General features: G+C 39.0%; 1 protein-coding gene and 1 non-coding gene across 2 annotated transcripts in view; both read left to right on the top strand.

The window, feature by feature from the left end:
* The window catches only part of megf11 (multiple EGF-like-domains 11), a 77,565-nt gene extending 68,637 nt beyond the window's left edge, over window positions 1-8,928 (top strand). The window contains exons 17-26 of the mRNA XM_078257061.1: window positions 1,065-1,193; window positions 1,757-1,885; window positions 2,798-2,926; window positions 3,074-3,202; window positions 3,306-3,542; window positions 3,675-3,838; window positions 3,945-4,008; window positions 5,836-5,880; window positions 6,544-6,750; window positions 7,004-8,928. Coding sequence (XP_078113187.1) covers window positions 1,065-1,193; window positions 1,757-1,885; window positions 2,798-2,926; window positions 3,074-3,202; window positions 3,306-3,542; window positions 3,675-3,838; window positions 3,945-4,008; window positions 5,836-5,880; window positions 6,544-6,750; window positions 7,004-7,179 — 1,409 coding nt within the window. The 3' untranslated portion in view covers window positions 7,180-8,928. The remainder of the gene's footprint in view (window positions 1-1,064; window positions 1,194-1,756; window positions 1,886-2,797; window positions 2,927-3,073; window positions 3,203-3,305; window positions 3,543-3,674; window positions 3,839-3,944; window positions 4,009-5,835; window positions 5,881-6,543; window positions 6,751-7,003) is intronic.
* A 5,440-nt stretch (window positions 8,929-14,368) lies between these two features.
* Window positions 14,369-14,440, top strand: trnaq-cug (transfer RNA glutamine (anticodon CUG)). Its single transcript has one exon. It is a non-coding gene; the product is annotated as a tRNA-Gln (tRNA).
* Window positions 14,441-18,850: the final 4,410 nt, after the last annotated feature.

Here is an 18,850-nt window from a genome sequence, read left to right as displayed (position 1 = left end):
ATTTTACTCCTAATGATTCACCATTTTCTTTTATAAATTACAGAAAGGCAAGGAACTTTTGAATTCTCTGTCATGGCTTTGAGCAATGTCTTACCACTAAAAGTTTAATAGGTTAGCTGAAGGAAGAGAAAAAAGAACAAGCGAGAGCCCTAATTTGTCTGGACTGTAATTACTGGTGAGCAGGCGTTAGGCCGCGAGGGACGAAGGTGGCCAACAACATGCACATTCTCCTCTTGTTGAGCCTCGATGGCGTCCTCACTTGTCCTCTGTCCAGCACACAAAGTCCCAGCCTAATGAAGCTCTCCCGGTGTGTTGAGGCTCGAATCCCCAGAAGCAGCAGTATGGTGGAGCCAACCTCATGGCCTAATGACAACCTGATTGAAGGAGTTTGAAAGAGCTCTCAAGAAGGGGGGGGAAGCCAGTTGAAATGTAATCATTAAAGTTGCCCCACATGAAAATGAGTCGGACCCATTTCTTTCACAGCCAGCCGCCTTATCTGATATTTCTAACGCTGGGCTATTCTCTTTATATGAGACCTTTGATGTATCTGCTGGTGCTGCAGCTCCCTGATCCTGATAGTTAGATACACCGTGGTTCAATTTGACTCACGGGCCAACAAGAAAACACAATGGAGGTTTCGTTGGAAATCAGATCTTTTATTGAAGAGTGCCGGAGAGCATTGAAATATTAATTTCATAAAAAATGTATACAGTGGTGTGTGTGTGTACACGGTCTATTTTAATTCTGTGGCATATCACTCATTCCACTCCAGCGAGTGGAAATGGGGCAGTCGTGCCACTGGAGGCAGTGATTGACTCCTCCTTTTGTTTAAACAGATCACTTCACTTCATGTCCACTCAAATTGAACAATATCATCCATTAGAGGAATATGTTTACACAACCTTTCACAGAATGAGTTTGTTTGTATAACTGTGTTCACAATAATGTGTCCAAGTTTGAAGTCATTATGTTAATGGTTTTTACCAGTCTTTGCACCTAAGTGATAATATGCAGATCAGGGTTGTTTGGTAAAGTGATTGTACTGTATTTTTTGTGTTTTGCAGTCTGTCCAAGTGGCAAGTATGGAAGGGCCTGCGCTGAGATCTGCCTCTGTACCAACAACGGCACCTGCAACCCAATCGATGGCTCCTGCCAATGCTTCCCTGGCTGGATAGGAGAGGATTGCTCTCAGGGTATGGCTTCTCTCCTTCATCCTGTGTTTGATTTTCTCAGATTTTCTCATTTAATTGTCTGTCTTCACTCCTAATTTCTCCCTCACATTTACCTTCATACACATTAATCATTTTCATGACCCTACACATTCCAATAACTACCATGATCCCTCGCTGATGTAAAACTGATAGCTTGCTTAAATTATTGTTGTAATGCATTATGCTCTTTGATTTACAGCGCTGTAGGCCAAAAATCATTAGCAGAGCTTTGATTCGTCGTTCCATGGGAAATTGATGTGTGTTTTTTTTATTACATTAACTACTTAGTAAAAAAGTAAAAAAAAAAATGATATCAGTTGGATGTTACATTGCCAGTGCTTTATTCAACCTGACATATACATACATCTGCTCAGATGTTACAAATGGGCTTGTGGATAGATGTTCTGCAAGAATCTGTGTTAAGATACTGTGAAAGGCATTTCCTCAAAAATATGTATTATATGCTTCATGTATGCATGCATAGGACATAGTCTGTGTGGGAGGGTGTGTGACCATGAGCTTGACTGTGTCTCTGGCGTCTGCAGCCTGTCCCTCTGGGCACTGGGGCCCTGATTGTCTCAACTCGTGTAACTGTCACAACGGAGCCCAGTGCAGTGCCTACGATGGGGAGTGCAGGTGCAGCCCCGGCTGGACCGGACTCTACTGCACACAGCGTGAGTCTCTCCCATCCAGTTAGTAGACACACAGTGTCACCTACTGGCAGTCAAGCAGAACTGCAGCACATGACAAGCAAATTTTTTTTTTTAGAGCCAACTGGGCAATTGGATGCTATTAGGTTTTCATTTACAGTTTGTTTTCTAGAGGGAGCAACATCAAAATAACACTAATGGTCACTTTGTTCATTTGCTAATTATACATTCAAGTTCATGTTTATTGTCATATGCATTTAGTACGAAGTACCACAGCAATGAAATACAATGTGCCTTGGCACTCTCTCAGCACCAGTCAATAATAACAATTTTAAAAACATAATAACATTTAAAACGTCTAGGAATATCCAAACACAATATACATAAGTGACTAAATTCAGACCACAGCCCTCCTTCCTGTTGTGCTATCATTCAATAACCTTACTACCTGGGGGTAAAAACTATCCCTAAAACGTGTTGTGCGCGTTGGGATGCTCTGCAAACGTCATATATTACGTTATATACGTATACATTCCAGTCATTCGCCCAGGGATAGTGCACATCATCAACATCAGTCAACTAATTTGAATTACATTATCTATCACCTCAAGGGTGTGTCATGCTCCTGCTGTTGTGCATGGAAATGGCTTTTGTTTGGAAACTGTTTTGCTTTTTTTCTCACCCAATACATTCCAGTTGCCTGTTTATTTCCACCTCTATGTTCTGTTAAAAGCATAACCAGATTTTCTGCTGAAGCAGGAAATGTTCCATTTCCCTTCATTCACATTGTCCTTTATTGAGTATGCTGCAGAGACATTGAATAGTATTGATTTCCGTGTTCCCCTGCAATATGACCTTAACTCTTTATATTGTCTTGTCCTCTCTTTGTTTTCTGCCCCCCCTCCCACCCCAACATTGTATACGTCTATGTCCCAGGCTGTCCTTCAGGGTTCTACAGCAGGGACTGCTCTGAAGTCTGTCGCTGCCAAAACGGCGCAGACTGTGACCACATCACTGGCCAGTGTGCTTGCCGAACAGGCTTCATTGGGACGAGCTGTGAGCAGAGTTGAGTAGGCCCAACACATTTTAGCACTGAGCAAAATTACCCTGTGTGTGTGGGTGTGGGTGTGTGTTTTCTATAAACACTTTGGCTCCCACTCTCTAAGTGCTTTAATTTTGATGGATGTAGTAATGCACCTCTCTCCCATGCAGAGTGTCCTGCTGGTACATTTGGATATGGTTGCCAGCAGCTGTGTGAGTGCCTGAACAATGCTACCTGTGACTATGTAACTGGAACGTGCTACTGCAGCCCCGGATATAAAGGCATCCGTTGTGATCAAGGTGAGAGGTGATCGAGATGATTGAGGCTCTTTACTATATTATCACTCAAACACAGATGTGTACACAGTGTTTAAACAACCCACTTTCTGTGTTTTCTTTGTAGCAGCTCTGATGATGGAGGAGCTGAACCCGTACACCAAGATTAGTCCAGCACGAAGCTCGGAGCGCCAGTCTGCAGGGGCGGTCATGGGCATCATCTTTCTGCTCCTCATCATCATGGCCATGCTCAGTCTGTTTGTGTGGTACAGACAGAGGCAGAGGGACAAAGGCCATGAGATCCAGCCCAGTGTGTCCTACACACAGGCAATGCACATCACTAACACAGACTATTCCCTCTCTGGTAAGATAGCATGTTGAAGACATTACTTTGGGGTCTGGGAAATTGTAAAGTTCTTTCTTTCACTATTTTTCAAAAAAACTTTAGTCAAAATGATTAGTTTTCAAACCTCTCAATCTGTGTTTAAACCCACAGAGTGTGGCAGTACTGTAGCCATGAGGACCAGCGCTGCTGAGGTCAATCAGACCCAGGGCAGCAGCAGCGGCCAGTGCTTCTCCAACCCCAGTTACCACACCGTGGCCCAGTGTAATGTTGTCTCAACCATCTCTAGCAACCTGGATGGCACTCTGACCCTCAAAGTATGGCCACTCTTCATGTGTATTCACATAAAACAAACATAACATACAATGTAATACAACAACATACTACAGTATAAAAGCATTACCACTGTGATCTTTCTTTCAGTCAAGCACTCTGAAAAGCCGAAATGGCTCAGAATGGAGAGCCTACTGCAACCTCAATGACCTCGGTCAGTTCACCTGTCTTACTTACTATGAAACACCACATACAGCTTGAATTTGTGGACTTTATAGAATAGTTACTTCAAGGGCAAAGGCGCATGTGTCGTTGGTACGAACCTCATATAGGCACTACCCTGGACACAGCTACCCTGCTGTGAATGAAGATGAACCAGGGGTTCCTTGTTAGACATAACCTTTGCTCTGATTTTGATAAGATATGCGGGTGGGACAGAGAAAGCTGTGGTGAGGAGGTGAAAAGGGGTCACTTTTCAGCTCATTAGTCCTCTTTCACTTCCCCCAGTGGCACATTTCTGTGATGGCTTACACTGGGTCAGATACTGCACTCCGGGGCTGTGGATTATAGAGAATTAAGCCATAAAAATGACTCAACAATAGCATAAATCTCTGGTTCATCCATCTTTTAACATTTTTGAACAGTAAATAACCATTTAATAAATGGTTTATAACACACTACAATGTAGTTATAAACAGATAAGTGTTTATTAATGTTTTTGTCAACAACTCCTCCTGTGGGCACCCACAAGTTAGGACTGGTGTATAAACAGATAATGAATGACAATATAGTAAATTACAGTTGTAATAATATAAAGTATGTCTTTACAGGACAAATTATATTTTTTGGAAAAATACTGTACATTAAAGATACAGTAAAAAAAAAGGCAACCAGTGCTCGTAATGCCATATAATAAGGAAAACAAGCAATCGGCGCCAAAGAGTCTCTAATGCAGTGTCAATAACTGCTTGTGGACTGCGGTCAAACTGTTGAACTATGCAGTGCTGATCAAATATAAATTTAGATTCTGTTACTGCATTGCCTATTTCTCACCTCAAATGTTTTCAGAAACATATTTTAGTGTACTGTTCAGCTGTAAAATGAGTGTTTGTTTTGGCCGGTGGTTTTGGCTCAACTTCCAAAGTTCACAAGCAGACGATGACACTGCTAGGAGACTCCTCGGCTCTGATTAGTTGTTAATATTCGGGCGTGGTGGAAACTTGCCTAAGATATCATGAGATAGGAGTACTAGGGAGAGGAAGACAAATTTTTTTTTTTCACAGATTATCTGTGTAATGTGCTACTGTCAGGATATAGTGACAGTTTTAGCAACGATGACAATGTTGTTTTGATGAAAGTTACCTACAAAACATTTAATATACGCTTAAAGATGTCCAAATCTGAATATAACTATTATTGTGTTATAAACCATTTATTAAATATTTATACAGTGTTTATAAATGCTAAATAGTTAATGTTATATTAAAGTGTTACTAAGATTATTAAGTATCTACATCATAGTTTGTAGTCTCTTGGTTTGTGGTGGTGCAAACTAAAAGAGATTGTAAAAACTGTTTTGACGGTATGAAAACTATGCTTATGTGCTGATTACAGGTTCATTACTGCTCAGCAACATGCAAAAATCTAAATATCTATGATTCATTCTTTGTCATGCTGGATTTAAAAGTCAGATATCTTGGTCTGCACATTTTGTGTTAAAGCACACAGCAGATCAATCATAATGACCCTTTAACGTCCCTTTAAAAAAAAAAAAAAAGTATTGGATGTTTATCCTGATGTATCCTTAAACAGGCTTGTCCTCTCTTCATGGTGTGCTGTTGTTTGGAAAATATCCCATTATGACCACAGTTGATTATATAAGCTTGTAAGCCTTGGGGGAATGTGATTGAAACATTCTGTAACTCCTCACATAAAGACATCCTACATTGTACTTTTTTAAATGAGACATTTGCTGACAACCGTCACACATTGGGGGAATTTATATGGGCTGGTGACTTTCATCTTTTTGACATTGTTACAGATGTTCAACAGGGGGAGACACAGACACAGAGAGGCTCCAAAAAAGGTAAACCATCAATTGCAGTAACGGTGTGTGTGTGTGTGTGTGTGTGTGTGTGTGTGTGTGTGTGTGTGTTGGGGGGGGGGGCAAAACAGACATACTGCATGTGGAATCCTTCACCAGCACCAATATTACAAAATCATTTCATGCTTAACATCAAATGTATAAAATTTCCCCATTTGGTTTCTATTCCCCTCTGAGACTCTCTGACCCCAAATCCCATAGCCTTATATTCTCCATGATTTATGTGAAAACTATCTGCTCTTTGGACAAGATCATGGTGGGCTGAGGTTTTGTTCCAATGGTAATTGCTCTCTAATGGCGTAGTGCCCAATACGTCATTTTGTCTCCCACACTGTGCAGTCTGTGGTGAATGTGAGGGACCCAGGGGTGTGGAGAGTGGTCTAAAGGAGCTTTGCTGTACTCTCTAATGAGGCTTCTTATCAGCCTGATGAGACTGTTATGGATGAGATGAGCTTTTTACTTTCTCCCCTTTGTACTCTGATTACTATAAAACACCGTTAGTCGCCTGTCTGAGACAAAAGAAGTACAACTTCTCCGGGCCGCACTCTGATGTCTATCTATATCAGAGTCTAGCTGCAATAAGTCAGTGACAATCACTTCATCTTTGTTGATGCTGAATATGTCCTTGTCTCGCGGATACTGCAGATTACATCAAGAGCTCTATGTGCAGCAACAGCTCCTGCTCGCTGAATAGTGAGAATCCATACGCCACCATTAGAGACCCACCAGGACTTACCTGCAAGCACACAGAGAACAGCTATGTGGAGATGAAGTCCCCCTCCCACCGTGATGTGCCCTTTGGAGGCACCGCCACCCTCCTGGGAAGTGCAAGCAGGAATGTCTATGATGTTGGTGAGTGCGTTGTTGCTCTGGTGTGTGGAGCTCAGCAGGGTCCTGCAGCTTATTGCCTCTCTGGTCATGTCCCCTGCTGTGAGCCTGTACAGATTTTGTAAGACTTAATAAGAGGAAATGTGAGCTGCCTCTCTATTGCATGCACTTTTCCTTTCTCATTTCTTTCCTCAGCCAGTACCTGCCACTCTTCAGCCTCAGTGTTTCTCACCAACTCTTCTACTTTTTTCCCTCCTTCTTTCCTAATTGATCCCAGAGCCAAGTGTGAGTGTCCTGCAGGGACCCAATGGAATGGCTACCGGCTTCTCCCAGAGTCCCTATGACCTCCCCCGCAGCAGCCACATCCCCAGCCACTATGACATTCTGCCCATGCGTCACAGCCCCACACACACACCCTCGCCACCCCCAGAAAGCCCCAGCTCCCTGCTCTAGATGACACACACTCCGCCCGGCTCTGACAGGGTGCCGGTATCCAGGCAACGTTCAGCCAACTTTCAACCAACGGTTCTCCCTCTGTCTGAGTTTGTTTAATTAGATACTGAGAAGTTGAGATAGAGGGACAGCCACAGCTCTTCTAACACTCTTTCTATGGCCCTGACGGAGAGAGAGGAGGAAAGAGTGTTCCACACACCAGCGACCATTCACCTATTTTATTTTCTTATAGAACTGATCACTCAAACCGCTGCCTGGCCTCTTTATGGACCTGCTGGAGTGGAACCTAATAGTTCCAAACAGCACTAAGGGCAGCATACATGGATTGGGTGGACAGATTATTTACAGGGAGAGAGCTATCCTCACGCTCATTTTTAGCCCATGAAATAGGTTTACTATTCAAGGGCAGCCAAGAGTTTACAATGCCCCCTAAACAGAAGTGATTATCTCCACAGAAAGGTAGGTATAGCAACCTTGACCGTTTAAAAACGTGAAGATATACAACATACAAACATCAGAGTTTATGAATTGTCACTGTGTGCAGCTGCTGCAGATCACAGCACAGCTGACATAAGGAGATTATGATCTTCTGCTCTGAGGTGAAGAAAAGTTCAGTCAATCAATAGAGAAGTTCTAAATGTTAAACACAGAAACCTGGCTGAGAGTGAACCAAGTCTGATAAAGCATGGATAAATAGTAAACTTTTGTAATGGTCCTTTATTCACTGTTATCCAGTAATAATCACACAGCTAATATTAAGGTGATCCCTGTGTGTAACTCAAGAGCCTCGTTAAGTCGCAGTGCAAATGAGGCGCTGTGTATCTGGAGATGTGTTCAGGTAACCAGTGTTAAAGCATTATAGCATTACTAAGAGATAAATACATACATTAAGTCTCAAGTATGGATTTCCCCCCACACTGATGAAGTGGTCAGATATTGTGTTGTTTTCTGTGTGGAATTTTTCTTGCAAATGTCTTAGTTTACTTTTTTTTTAATATTGGGTGTTAAGAAGGGATTGCTTTGACCTTTTATGTTTTGTATTTTTCAAGCTAATTGCTTTATTTATTAATTTGTATTAGTGATGGTAAATTTTTATCAATGTGACATTAGAATTTAAAAAAAAAGATGAGCATGATCAGATAATGGATCCCCACTGATGTAGATAACACACAATTTATCTTCTTGTGAGATGATCAGTGTCATTTTGTCTGTGTTTTTGAAGTTACTTAAAATGTTCTTTCTCTCTGTCGGACTGTAAATTGAAAATAAGGTTTCATCTGACCAATTCAAGTCCCACGGTTACCCTGTGCGGTATTTACAAAGGGAAACACACTGTATGTAAAAAAGAAGAAGAAAAAAAAGAAGAAAAAAAAAGTCCATTCAAAAAATGTATGTTTGTATCAGGCAAATTAACTTATTTATTAATTGAACTGAATTTCTTCATTCACTATGTGAATTCCATTTCACCCCTGTAGAAGCAATAACATGTTGACAATCGATGCCCAGACAGCATTTCATTAGTGCTTGACATTATGACATCTTTGACCGGTGTGGTGACAGTGGATCATATTTTATGTGACTGTTTTTCCTCTGAGGAAGGTTTTTTCCAGTTGCTGTCATATCAATGCTGCTTGTTGTTTTGGTACATAAGTTTCAAATTAAAAGCCTATTCTGCCGTCAGAAACCAGTTTCGGTCAGGTTAATACCCTAGATAGATAGAATATTAATTTATTACTCATGTCAAGTGTTAGACAGGATATGTCCCTTGTCATTTTGACCAAGTGCTCTCATATTAAATAAGCTTTTTTAGAGGACTGACAACTACAAGATTCATACATTGTAGGCTTCACAGTTCTGTGCTACTTGTGATTTAAACAGAATTTTATTGTTTTAAAGGTCCAATGTGTAGGAATTTCTCCCATCTAGCGTTGAGATCATATATCGCAATCAACTCTCTTGCACCACGCAGTTCAAAGTACGTATTACAGCTACGGTAGCCTTCACTCTTCAAAAAGCCGGTCTCTTGCTCTTTTCAATATCCTTTTTCTTTTTCTGGGCGAAGAAGAAGACTCCTGTTCCTGAAATTTGGATTTTGAATATGTGTGGTCCTCCATGTTTCCTTCTTCAAACTTGCAGGGGCCGGGAAGCTACGATACCCATTAGCAGCATTAGCAGCACCTGTGAGTTTATCATGTAACAGCGAAAACGCAAAAGGCCGAGCAGTATGTCCTGTATGTCCCTTACCGGCTAACGTATTTCAAGATTGGGCACGAATATGGAGCGTCTACCCCAGTTCATGCAAACGCAAATGTAAAATGTCAAGCCAGAGGAATACTTGGAATTGATGGTGGAGGTAAATATTCATGAAAAAGGACAAGTTTGTGAACGGGCAACACAGATTTTGATAATGAACAACTAAACACATTACGCACTGGGCCTTTAAAGTCTGTGAAGATGTTTTTAAGATGTAATTTTATTTCTCTATAACATTTGTATATAAAAAGTATAAGATAATGAATATAAATATGATGCATAGCTTTATATTCAACTACCCAGCAGTGTATAAAGTAGTTAAAATGATCTTCACATTGACTACATCATTTAAAAGCTGCTTACATGTTAATGTGTCAATCCAGTTATAAAATATAACATATCTCACATAATGATAACTTACTTTTTAGAGAACTTACACTGCTTTAAGTAGCCTACATTTAGCTTATCTACTTTTACTTCAGTAAAATTTTGAATGCAGGACTTTGACCTGCAACGCGGTATTGCTGTGTTCACTTAAAGTATCTGAATTCTTCGTCCACCACTGCACAGCCGACAGCACAAATGTTGCATTTCTAATAACGAGTTGACAACACTGTCTGATATCAGGCAAGACCATCACTGCAGCCACAAGGTGAGAAGTGAAACCACTGGATGTCTGCAAAGACTAGATTTTGGTTACTTGGTGGTATAATCTCCTGTCACGTGTGCAATAGACAACACTTCATTTGATTTATTTATTTATTTTTTTACAGTTTTCTTTAAATTGTTCATTTTTGAGTTAGACTAACTGTTAACTATGCAAATGTAAAACAATCAACCACATAGACAAGACATAATAGAAACAAAATCATATTAACCATTTAATGTGACTGGTATTTTATGCATAGTATCACATCGTACGACTAGACTTGTGTCACACACAACACTGTAACATTTAAAAGCAGTTTATCGCAGTTTGTTACAAGACTGCAGTCTTTTCTAGGCCCTAACTGAACTACTGCCTCAGGTATTTAGTGACCTCAGCCACAACACCAACACTATAACAATGGAAACATGCATCTTATGCAGTAAAAACAATTTGTAGTGTTAAGCCTGAACTGCCTGATACATAAAAGAGACATTGTGGGAATTGTGCGTCATTATTAAGAAAGTTGTTTTTACTGAAATGGGATGACTGCCGTATTATGGGAACAGGTAGAAACTACAGTGAGCCAGCTCACTACAGTGGAGGAGTTCTGGTTGTTTCTCACTAGTAAGGAGCAGGTTTCCCGAGCTCCACAGATGATTGGATAAGCTGCCCAGCTGACGGCCAACAAGCCCTGAGTGATGCCTCACAGAAAGGAAATGCAGCCAGTATAAGTCAAGAAGTTAATGGACCAAATACAACCCAGCACTCCAGAGAGAGCTAAAAAGAAAGAGAAGCATGAAAAGACAAGGTCACACTGCAGCAGGGGGAGCACACCAGAGAGATTTCAATTTTGCAGCTTGTTGAAGACCCTCTCAACAAATGTGATTTTTCGCAGCTCAGAGGGGGCAGAGTTATTTCACTTTTTAGATGTCAAATTGAGAGTAGGGCAGATACTGAAAGATATGCTCAAACTGTGAAAATCAAATGTCTCTCAGCATGACTTCCTACTAAATAGGAACTTAAACAACTACTCATGTTCAAAAGCAGGTACTGCTGCTGCTGGGAAGCTGCTGCTGCCTTTGAACTGAGTCACTGTGACAGAAAAAAGAAAGATTTTTGAATTATTGACTCATTGTTCAGCTATTCTGGACCGAACTGGATTAGGTTTCAATGCAAAGTACATTGTAAAGTTGTATTTCCCTCCTCTGCTCAAGAGGATTATTATATTTTTACTGACACATAACATCTGTACAATACAATCCATCACTTCTAATTTAGCAGCATCAACTGTGTCAGAGAAATGATTTCTTTTCTTTTCTTACATATTTACATTTTAGGTATAACATTAATTCTGACAGTAGAAAAAACACATTCCTTCTGTTCATATTCTGATTTCAGTCTGATGTGTGAAATAATTAAATTACACAAAGTTTGCATATTTTCAATTAACTCACTATTTACATACCGTACACAAGCTAACTAAACTGGTATGTTTTCTGGTGTAATAAGGCAACACAAGTATTGAAAAGTATTAAACATAGCGCAAACAAGTATGTATTTAACTGAAAGTTCCAGTCCAAATCCAATCCAAATTTATTTATAAAACACTTTTCAAAACAACAGTTGACCAAAGTGCTGTACAATCAGAGAGAACAAAAAGAGAGAAGAATAAAGAACACATCACAAAAACAACAAAACTTCACAGAGGAAAATGGTTTGCAGGGGAATTAGTACTTTTAGGTTGTAAAGTACAAAGCCTTTGCCTATCTACCAAACTAACAGATGATGTCAAATTGTAGCACAACACCTAACATTAGCAACACAAGTGTGAGTTTCTTTCCAGACCAAGACCAAAGACACTTAGTTCCGGTGGGTTCATACAGTATAGGCAGTCTATCAATTCAAAGTAGGACTGTCTCCAGGCTGAATATTAACATGTTGTAAAATATTGCAGAGGAAAAGAAGTACTGCATAGACTGTCCCTTAGCTAATGCAGGCCTTGAGCAAAATCTTTTCTGCTGTAGTCAGCCTGTCAGCTATATCTTTTAGCCAAAGCTGTTTTTCACAGAAGCTGCCACTGGGAAGAGGCTATACCTCTAAATGCTCTGACAGAGTTGCACCTTTGGTTTATTCTCAAGAGGCTGCACCTGGATGCTGACCACACTGCTGCTGGATAACCTGTCACTTTCACTTCAGTCTGACATCGACTGTTCAGAGCCAGTGTAGATTTATGTGGGGTGAGGAAAAATGAACATAAAAGATTTATAAAATGACTGATACATGACTTAATCTGTTAAAGTTTGTATCTACCCGATGAATTACTGCCAACAGGAATGTAGTCAGTGCTCAGTTTAATAATGCTTTTATATAAACATGTACCATTTGACTGCAGTCTCCTGATGATGAGTCCATAGCAGAGCTCAGCTGCAGATCTTTATTGTGGTCACGTCCTGCTACAGGAACTGTGAGGATCCATCACACCAGAGCTGGATCTTTACTTAGCCACTCTTAATGCATAATCAGTATTCATCCCAGTCAGAGGGTTCATTTTCACCTCTTCCGTGTCTATACAGTAACTGCTCCCAAATTCAGATCAAAATGTACTTTGACACACATAACTCCACACAAATAAGCCCTTTAACAAAGTAAGTCTGGAGCAGTTGCTATATGGACAAAAGATTTGTCTAAATCAGACTAATTAGAGAGGTCAATACATGGAGGAGGACTGAGAACACTCTGGTCATTTCCACATTATTTCAAAGCTGAGGCAGACTTTCATCTGAAATGTCTTTATTATTGGTATTATGTGGTGTTTTACATTAGGAAAGAATCTGATTAAGACTAAGTTTGGAGGAATTTAGCAATATCATCTATAGATGCATGCGTGTCAAATGTTCATATTTAAATTTAAATTAGTAATAGTAATAGTAGACATAGTCAAACAGAAGGGTTGAAAGGCCTATTGGCCACCAGGGGGCAGACATGGTGGCCTTACGTGTTTACAGTGGGTGAAGAAATGAAACTAATGACATTGAGAGTTCTCTTTCTCTATGGGTGCTTCTCGATTATTGCCTCCCCACTAAAATCACAGAAAATACAATTATTTATTATAGCTGCTCTGCAGCGATGGTCGGCCGAGCATTTTGAACTCGCAGGGGAGGTGTCCAAAGCACAATGGCTGATTTTGTATAAGACATGGCAGTTAATGCAGACACACATTTAAAATATTGCAGGGCAACACAATGCCTGATTGGATACATGTATGATTATCTTGCAACACCTTGGGCTTGAATTCTGAACCATTGAGGTCATAGGCAGGTTCTGATCTCAGGGAGCTATTATCTGGGTGATGTCACAAGTGGCATTACAACGCCTAGTAGACAAGGAGCAGGCTTGCGTGAAAATGCAGAATTTAAAAAATACAAAAATAAAAAATATATATTTCTTATTAGAAAATTCTGAGAATTTGTGTACTTGGTTAAGACAACATAGAGATGCTTGTAATTTATTTTCAAGATGCTCTATTTTTCATTGACTGCAATGCGTAGATGAGGACACAATTCCAAAAGAAATTTTAATTCACTTTTTGAGATAAAATTCTGAAATTATGCACACCAAATCTACAGTGAGCTTCATCAAAGTGATGAACATCAAACATTTCATTTGGAAGAAATTGCAGGATTTGTTTACACTACTGTATGCAGTAAAATGTTTTAAAGCACTGTTGGCTACATTTTTTGATAAATCAAAAATTGTAATAGTAAATTGGTCAGTTGTCAGTCATTTGACAGTCTGAAGATGAAGTTGCCGAAATTAGGTGTCAATTGAAACAAACGTGGGAGTTGATAGGTTTAAGAAGTTTTGCAAAAAGTAGAGTGATAGACTTTAAAATTGCTACTAGGTAACAGCAGAGCGTTTCTGCTCTATTGGGGCTACAGTTTGGCATAAGTTGCGACGTTGTAGCATGTACGGCTGATTTTTTTATGAGTTTTTTTTAAAGTTTAGAATTTTAGATGGCTATTGTAGCGCCACCATCAGGACAATTAGCGCACACATCGCACTGATTAAGTTTGGCCTAGAACTGGACTTATGTGCAAAGTTTGATGAGTTTTCGTGCATGGGAACATGGGTTTTTTAAGAAGAAGAAGAAGAAGAAGAAGAAAACAAAAACAAAAACAAAAACAAAAACAAAAACGAAAACAGATTCACTGCTCTGCTCCTAATAAGAAACAATGAAGGCAGCAACTTAGTCTGTATGTACTATGGCCAGGCAGTATCGAATAAAGAGGTTCCATGGTGTAATGGTTAGCACTCTGGACTCTGAATCCAGCGATCCGAGTTCAAATCTCGGTGGAACCTAAATTTTCATAATCATTAAGCTTGTACATGCAATGTGAAAGACAACAGTATAATAAGACATGATATGAAAAGCAACTGTTTTCAAACTTTTTTAAGCGATTTATATTCATCTTAAGTAAGTCTTGCTACTAAAAGTAAAAGGAGTAATGCTCATATTATTTACATGCTAATGAAAATGTACTACGAAACCAAGTACACATACTAAATATTGGAATGTGTGTGATACGTATATCACATACATTTCAAAGTTTAAAGTGCTCCTATTATGCTCATTTTTGGGTTCATAATTGTATTTAGAGGTTATATCAGAATAGGTTTACATGGTTTCATTTTCAAAAAACACCATATTTTTGTTGTACTGCACATTGCTGCAGCTCCTCTTTTCACCCTGTGTGTTGAGCTCTCTGTTTTAGCTACAGAGTGAGGCATCACACTTCTATTCCATCTTTGTTGGGAGTCGCACATGCGCAGTAGCTAGACAATGACTACCCAGTCAGAAGCAGAGTATAAGGGTGTGCCGTGCTAGCAGCTAGGCGAGCATTATAACTTGTGTTACAAAGTGACGCACATTCGTCACGGAAGTAAAGGCTGGACTACAATAGAGCAGTTTGGAGCAGTTTGTGAACAGTGTTTTTTCTGGAAGATGGTAAGTCCCTTTGGGGTGGACTTTGGGCTTTTTCACTTTGTAAACCTATAACATGCACAAAAAAGATATATAACACAATAAAGGAAAGGGAAGCAGCCAAAAAGCATAATATGAGCACTTTAAGTGAAAAATATTTTTTAAATTCTGAATTATATGATTGCTTTGCAATAATGAAGAAAGAGGCCTGTAGGACATTGAAAGTTGAAAAATAATAGTTGAAAAATTGTGACCCCTTTGTGAACCTGTCTTTCATTACTCTTAGGTCACGACACAGACTTTTAAAAAACAACGCAATCTTGAAAAACATAAACTCTGATAAAGTTGGTCAAACTGGTGTGGCTTGCATGGTATATTATCAGCATTGTGTTGAGCTTTTTGTATTTTGTGATATACCGTATTTTCTAGCTGCATTGAGCTGGCACAAGCTTACACAAGCTTCCAGCCTTATTGAAGCTCATTTCAAGAGTTTTGAAAAACATTTTTTATTCCTCGTGACCATGTAAATTGCCGTCAACAATAGGCTCAGACCATCAACAGAGCAGTCCCCATTATAAGGTAATTTCATCTGTATTTTTCAGCAGGGGTATTGACTTAATCACAGTCTATAATTCATAGTGCCCTTATTAATCACGACAGGCTGACTCACACCTCAAATGACTGATTGTGTCACAGACCAAAGCAAAGTTGTAACAATATTGGTCTGATTTCAAATCTCAGAATAACCCCCAACACAATTGATTCTTCTTTTGTGAATATCCTGAGTGAAAACAGACGATGCTGTTCCTGTAAAAACTCCTCTCTGTCTGTTGCATATTTGTGAAGGAGGCTCGGACTGTTCAAATAACCATGTTTAGCTTAAATCTACTCCTTCTTCTCTTTGCAATTGGTAGTCTACCTTTTCAAAATAGGCGGTTGCCATGGATGCTCTGCTTCCCCCTTTTGACAACTGAAGTATTAGTCACAAGCCTTCATCACAGGCTTCATCTTTCCATTCGCCTTGTTATTTGATAGAGTGGAACGACCACAGAAGCTGACTGTTTTTTTATCTATAGCTCTTATCTGATCTATAGCTATCAAAACATGTGATTTGCCATGTAGTCATGTTTCTTAATTGTCTCTTGTTTTAGACAGTAACCAATGCAGAATAGTTTGCAGTTACAATAGGAAGTCAGAGATCATGACTGATAATAAATGATGATCATCTGTCTGTAGTTGATGAGTTGGGTGTACTACTAGATGGGTAGGTTACTGAGGATGAAGTGGATATACTCTCCTATATATTCCAATGGCTGATAGGTGGGTGTACTGTGGCTATACCCTACACCACTGCCTGTCTGTTTTAAAACAATTGTCAATTGCTGCCCATATCCACATTGAAAATGTTTTTCTTGGTGTAATCATTCCTTCTGTTCATAATGGACATTTGAGTTCCCTCATTAACCTGCTTTCTGTGCAAGTGATGGACGAAAAAACCCAAACCCTTCATTTTGTGCAAAAAAATGTTTTCAAAAGTTTATCTGAAGTTGATTTGAAGCGTCAACAGCCGGAGTGAGACAGATCAAGTGAAGTGTTTTAGTACAAAATTGCCTCTGGTGCAGCTAAGCAAAGAAAAACCATAAAAAACTGCCCTGGGATACACAAAGAGAGGAAAAAAGACTTTTGAATTTGTTTAACTTAGACTGTTGAGGCCTCATATTACCTTCAGATAAACTTTTGAATGTGTTCAAAATGTGCACAAAATGAGAATTTTGTCCCCATTCATCTATATTGGATGCGCTTTAGGAAGGAACATTGTAATATGAATATTGTTTTAAGTCAGAAAAACTATTCAACCAACTTTTCAGGTAAGCTGCCTCTATCAGTAACATCAAATGTGATTTTTGGTTGCAAATTATTTTATGTTAGGTCACAAAATTATCTGATGATCTTGGCATAATTGAAGAGAAGAAAACTTCATTTAAACATGACTGCTTTCAGCTAATGCAGATACATACTAAATAAAGAAATTGTTCCTTGAGCCTTTTTTTAGTTTATTCATATGTTTATCCAAGCAACACTATCGTTGTAGATTTGGAGACCTCTGATGAAATCTAAATGTGAAACTTTGAAAATTTGTTGGGCCTTGTTGTTGGGTTTGTTTATTTATTTATTTTCCAGACAGCAATATCAAGGTAGATTTGGAGGCCTCTGATGAAACCGGCCATGAATTGGATGCCAAATCAAGTAGGATGTTGAGAAATTGAGGTCAAGTCTAAATGGAAGTCATTTTATAAGTAGAAGACAGGTAAGAAGTTCTCCTTAAAACTGCAGCTACAATAGTTAGCAAATAGTTTGAATTTATATGAATCATTGTAACGTCAGAGATTGGACCTGTCCAACCCTTGTAACACTTCCTTTGAACCCTTTTACATCTGAAATAACATCTCTGTGTGATGAGAAAGCCTTTGAGGAAGGCATATGATGATTTTCCTTTATGCACAGATACGCTTGACTGGAGTCAGCTTTTAATCTGTGTATGATTCAATCTCACAGAGACAAATGAAGTCTCTTGTAGTCTGCTGACTAGGCAATCAATTTGGAGTATTCCAGTTATCATTCAGACACTTCTGTTAATTTCTTGTATTTATATAGATTTTTTTTTATTAAATCAGAACTTTTCAACTCAAAAGGGACAAATGTAACCATGCAAAATGTGAGGGGATCATTCATAGACTTTACCTCTCTTATTTCCTATTTTTTCATCTTCTCGTAATCTCTCAATTTTAGCATGTCTAACATTTTGGATTTGGTGTCTGTCATGACTACAAAGTGCAATTTCAATACAATGTGGTTTTCATTATCATAAAGATTACAACATCAAAGATGACACAGCAGTGTCTGAGTCTGTGATCTTCCGGTATACAAATATGGTCATTTGTACATGTACATGTCAACAGAACTGTATGTCTTGGTGATCACCACACAAGGGCAGTAGAGGGCAAGACAACAGGCTATGTTCTCTCTGGCCACAGGCACTGCCACTTTTCTGCACCAATTCAGCTGTTCCAACCATGAGACAGTCTGAATGCCAACAGAAAAGTTGAATTCCTCCCGCAGTCCGAGTCTAAGTGAAACAATTGTTAGTTGTATTCCTTCATGTTCCTCACTTCTAACATTTTAGAGATTATCCCACCCCATATACTATATCATTTCAGTAATGTTGGGGTGATCACCACTCTTCACTAACCACTTTTTCACACTAGACTTTACATGTTGTGTTTCTGTGATGTAGATATCAATAATACATGTTTCTTTATTTGGTTTGCAGCCAGGTGACCAAGTACAGCAAACAATATTGTAATGGCTGTGTCTCCCAGACTAAAAGGTTAAAATAAAAATGTTTAAGTAAATAAACCATGTATATGTTGTTTTGGCAGAAAGATATTGCTAACTTTATCAGAGGCGTGAAAGGTGCCATTATATTAAATAATTTATCTTAAACAATGTACTGTTGTTATTGTTATTATTATTAAATTAACTAGTGTCAGCTTTGGAAACACTGTGCCCATGTCCTTTTTGTGGAAATGTGGGGGTTTTAGCAATGTATTCTACAATTTCAAGGTAACACTATATTTTATGGTCTGACTGCATGTATTATTTACACTTGATTTATTTAAATGTAACTACTTTAGGACACCAAAAAGCACTCCGAATTTGATTCCTGGACATTCTGAGAAGGCTGTAAAATAGAGCTGAAACACTTAATCAATTAGCCAATTGACAGA

This window comes from Sander vitreus, chromosome 8 (assembly GCF_031162955.1).
Source record: "Sander vitreus isolate 19-12246 chromosome 8, sanVit1, whole genome shotgun sequence".
Classification (NCBI taxonomy): domain Eukaryota; kingdom Metazoa; phylum Chordata; class Actinopteri; order Perciformes; family Percidae; genus Sander; species Sander vitreus.
Note: the sequence above shows the minus strand (reverse complement) of the source record. Positions and strands in the feature narration are given on the sequence as shown.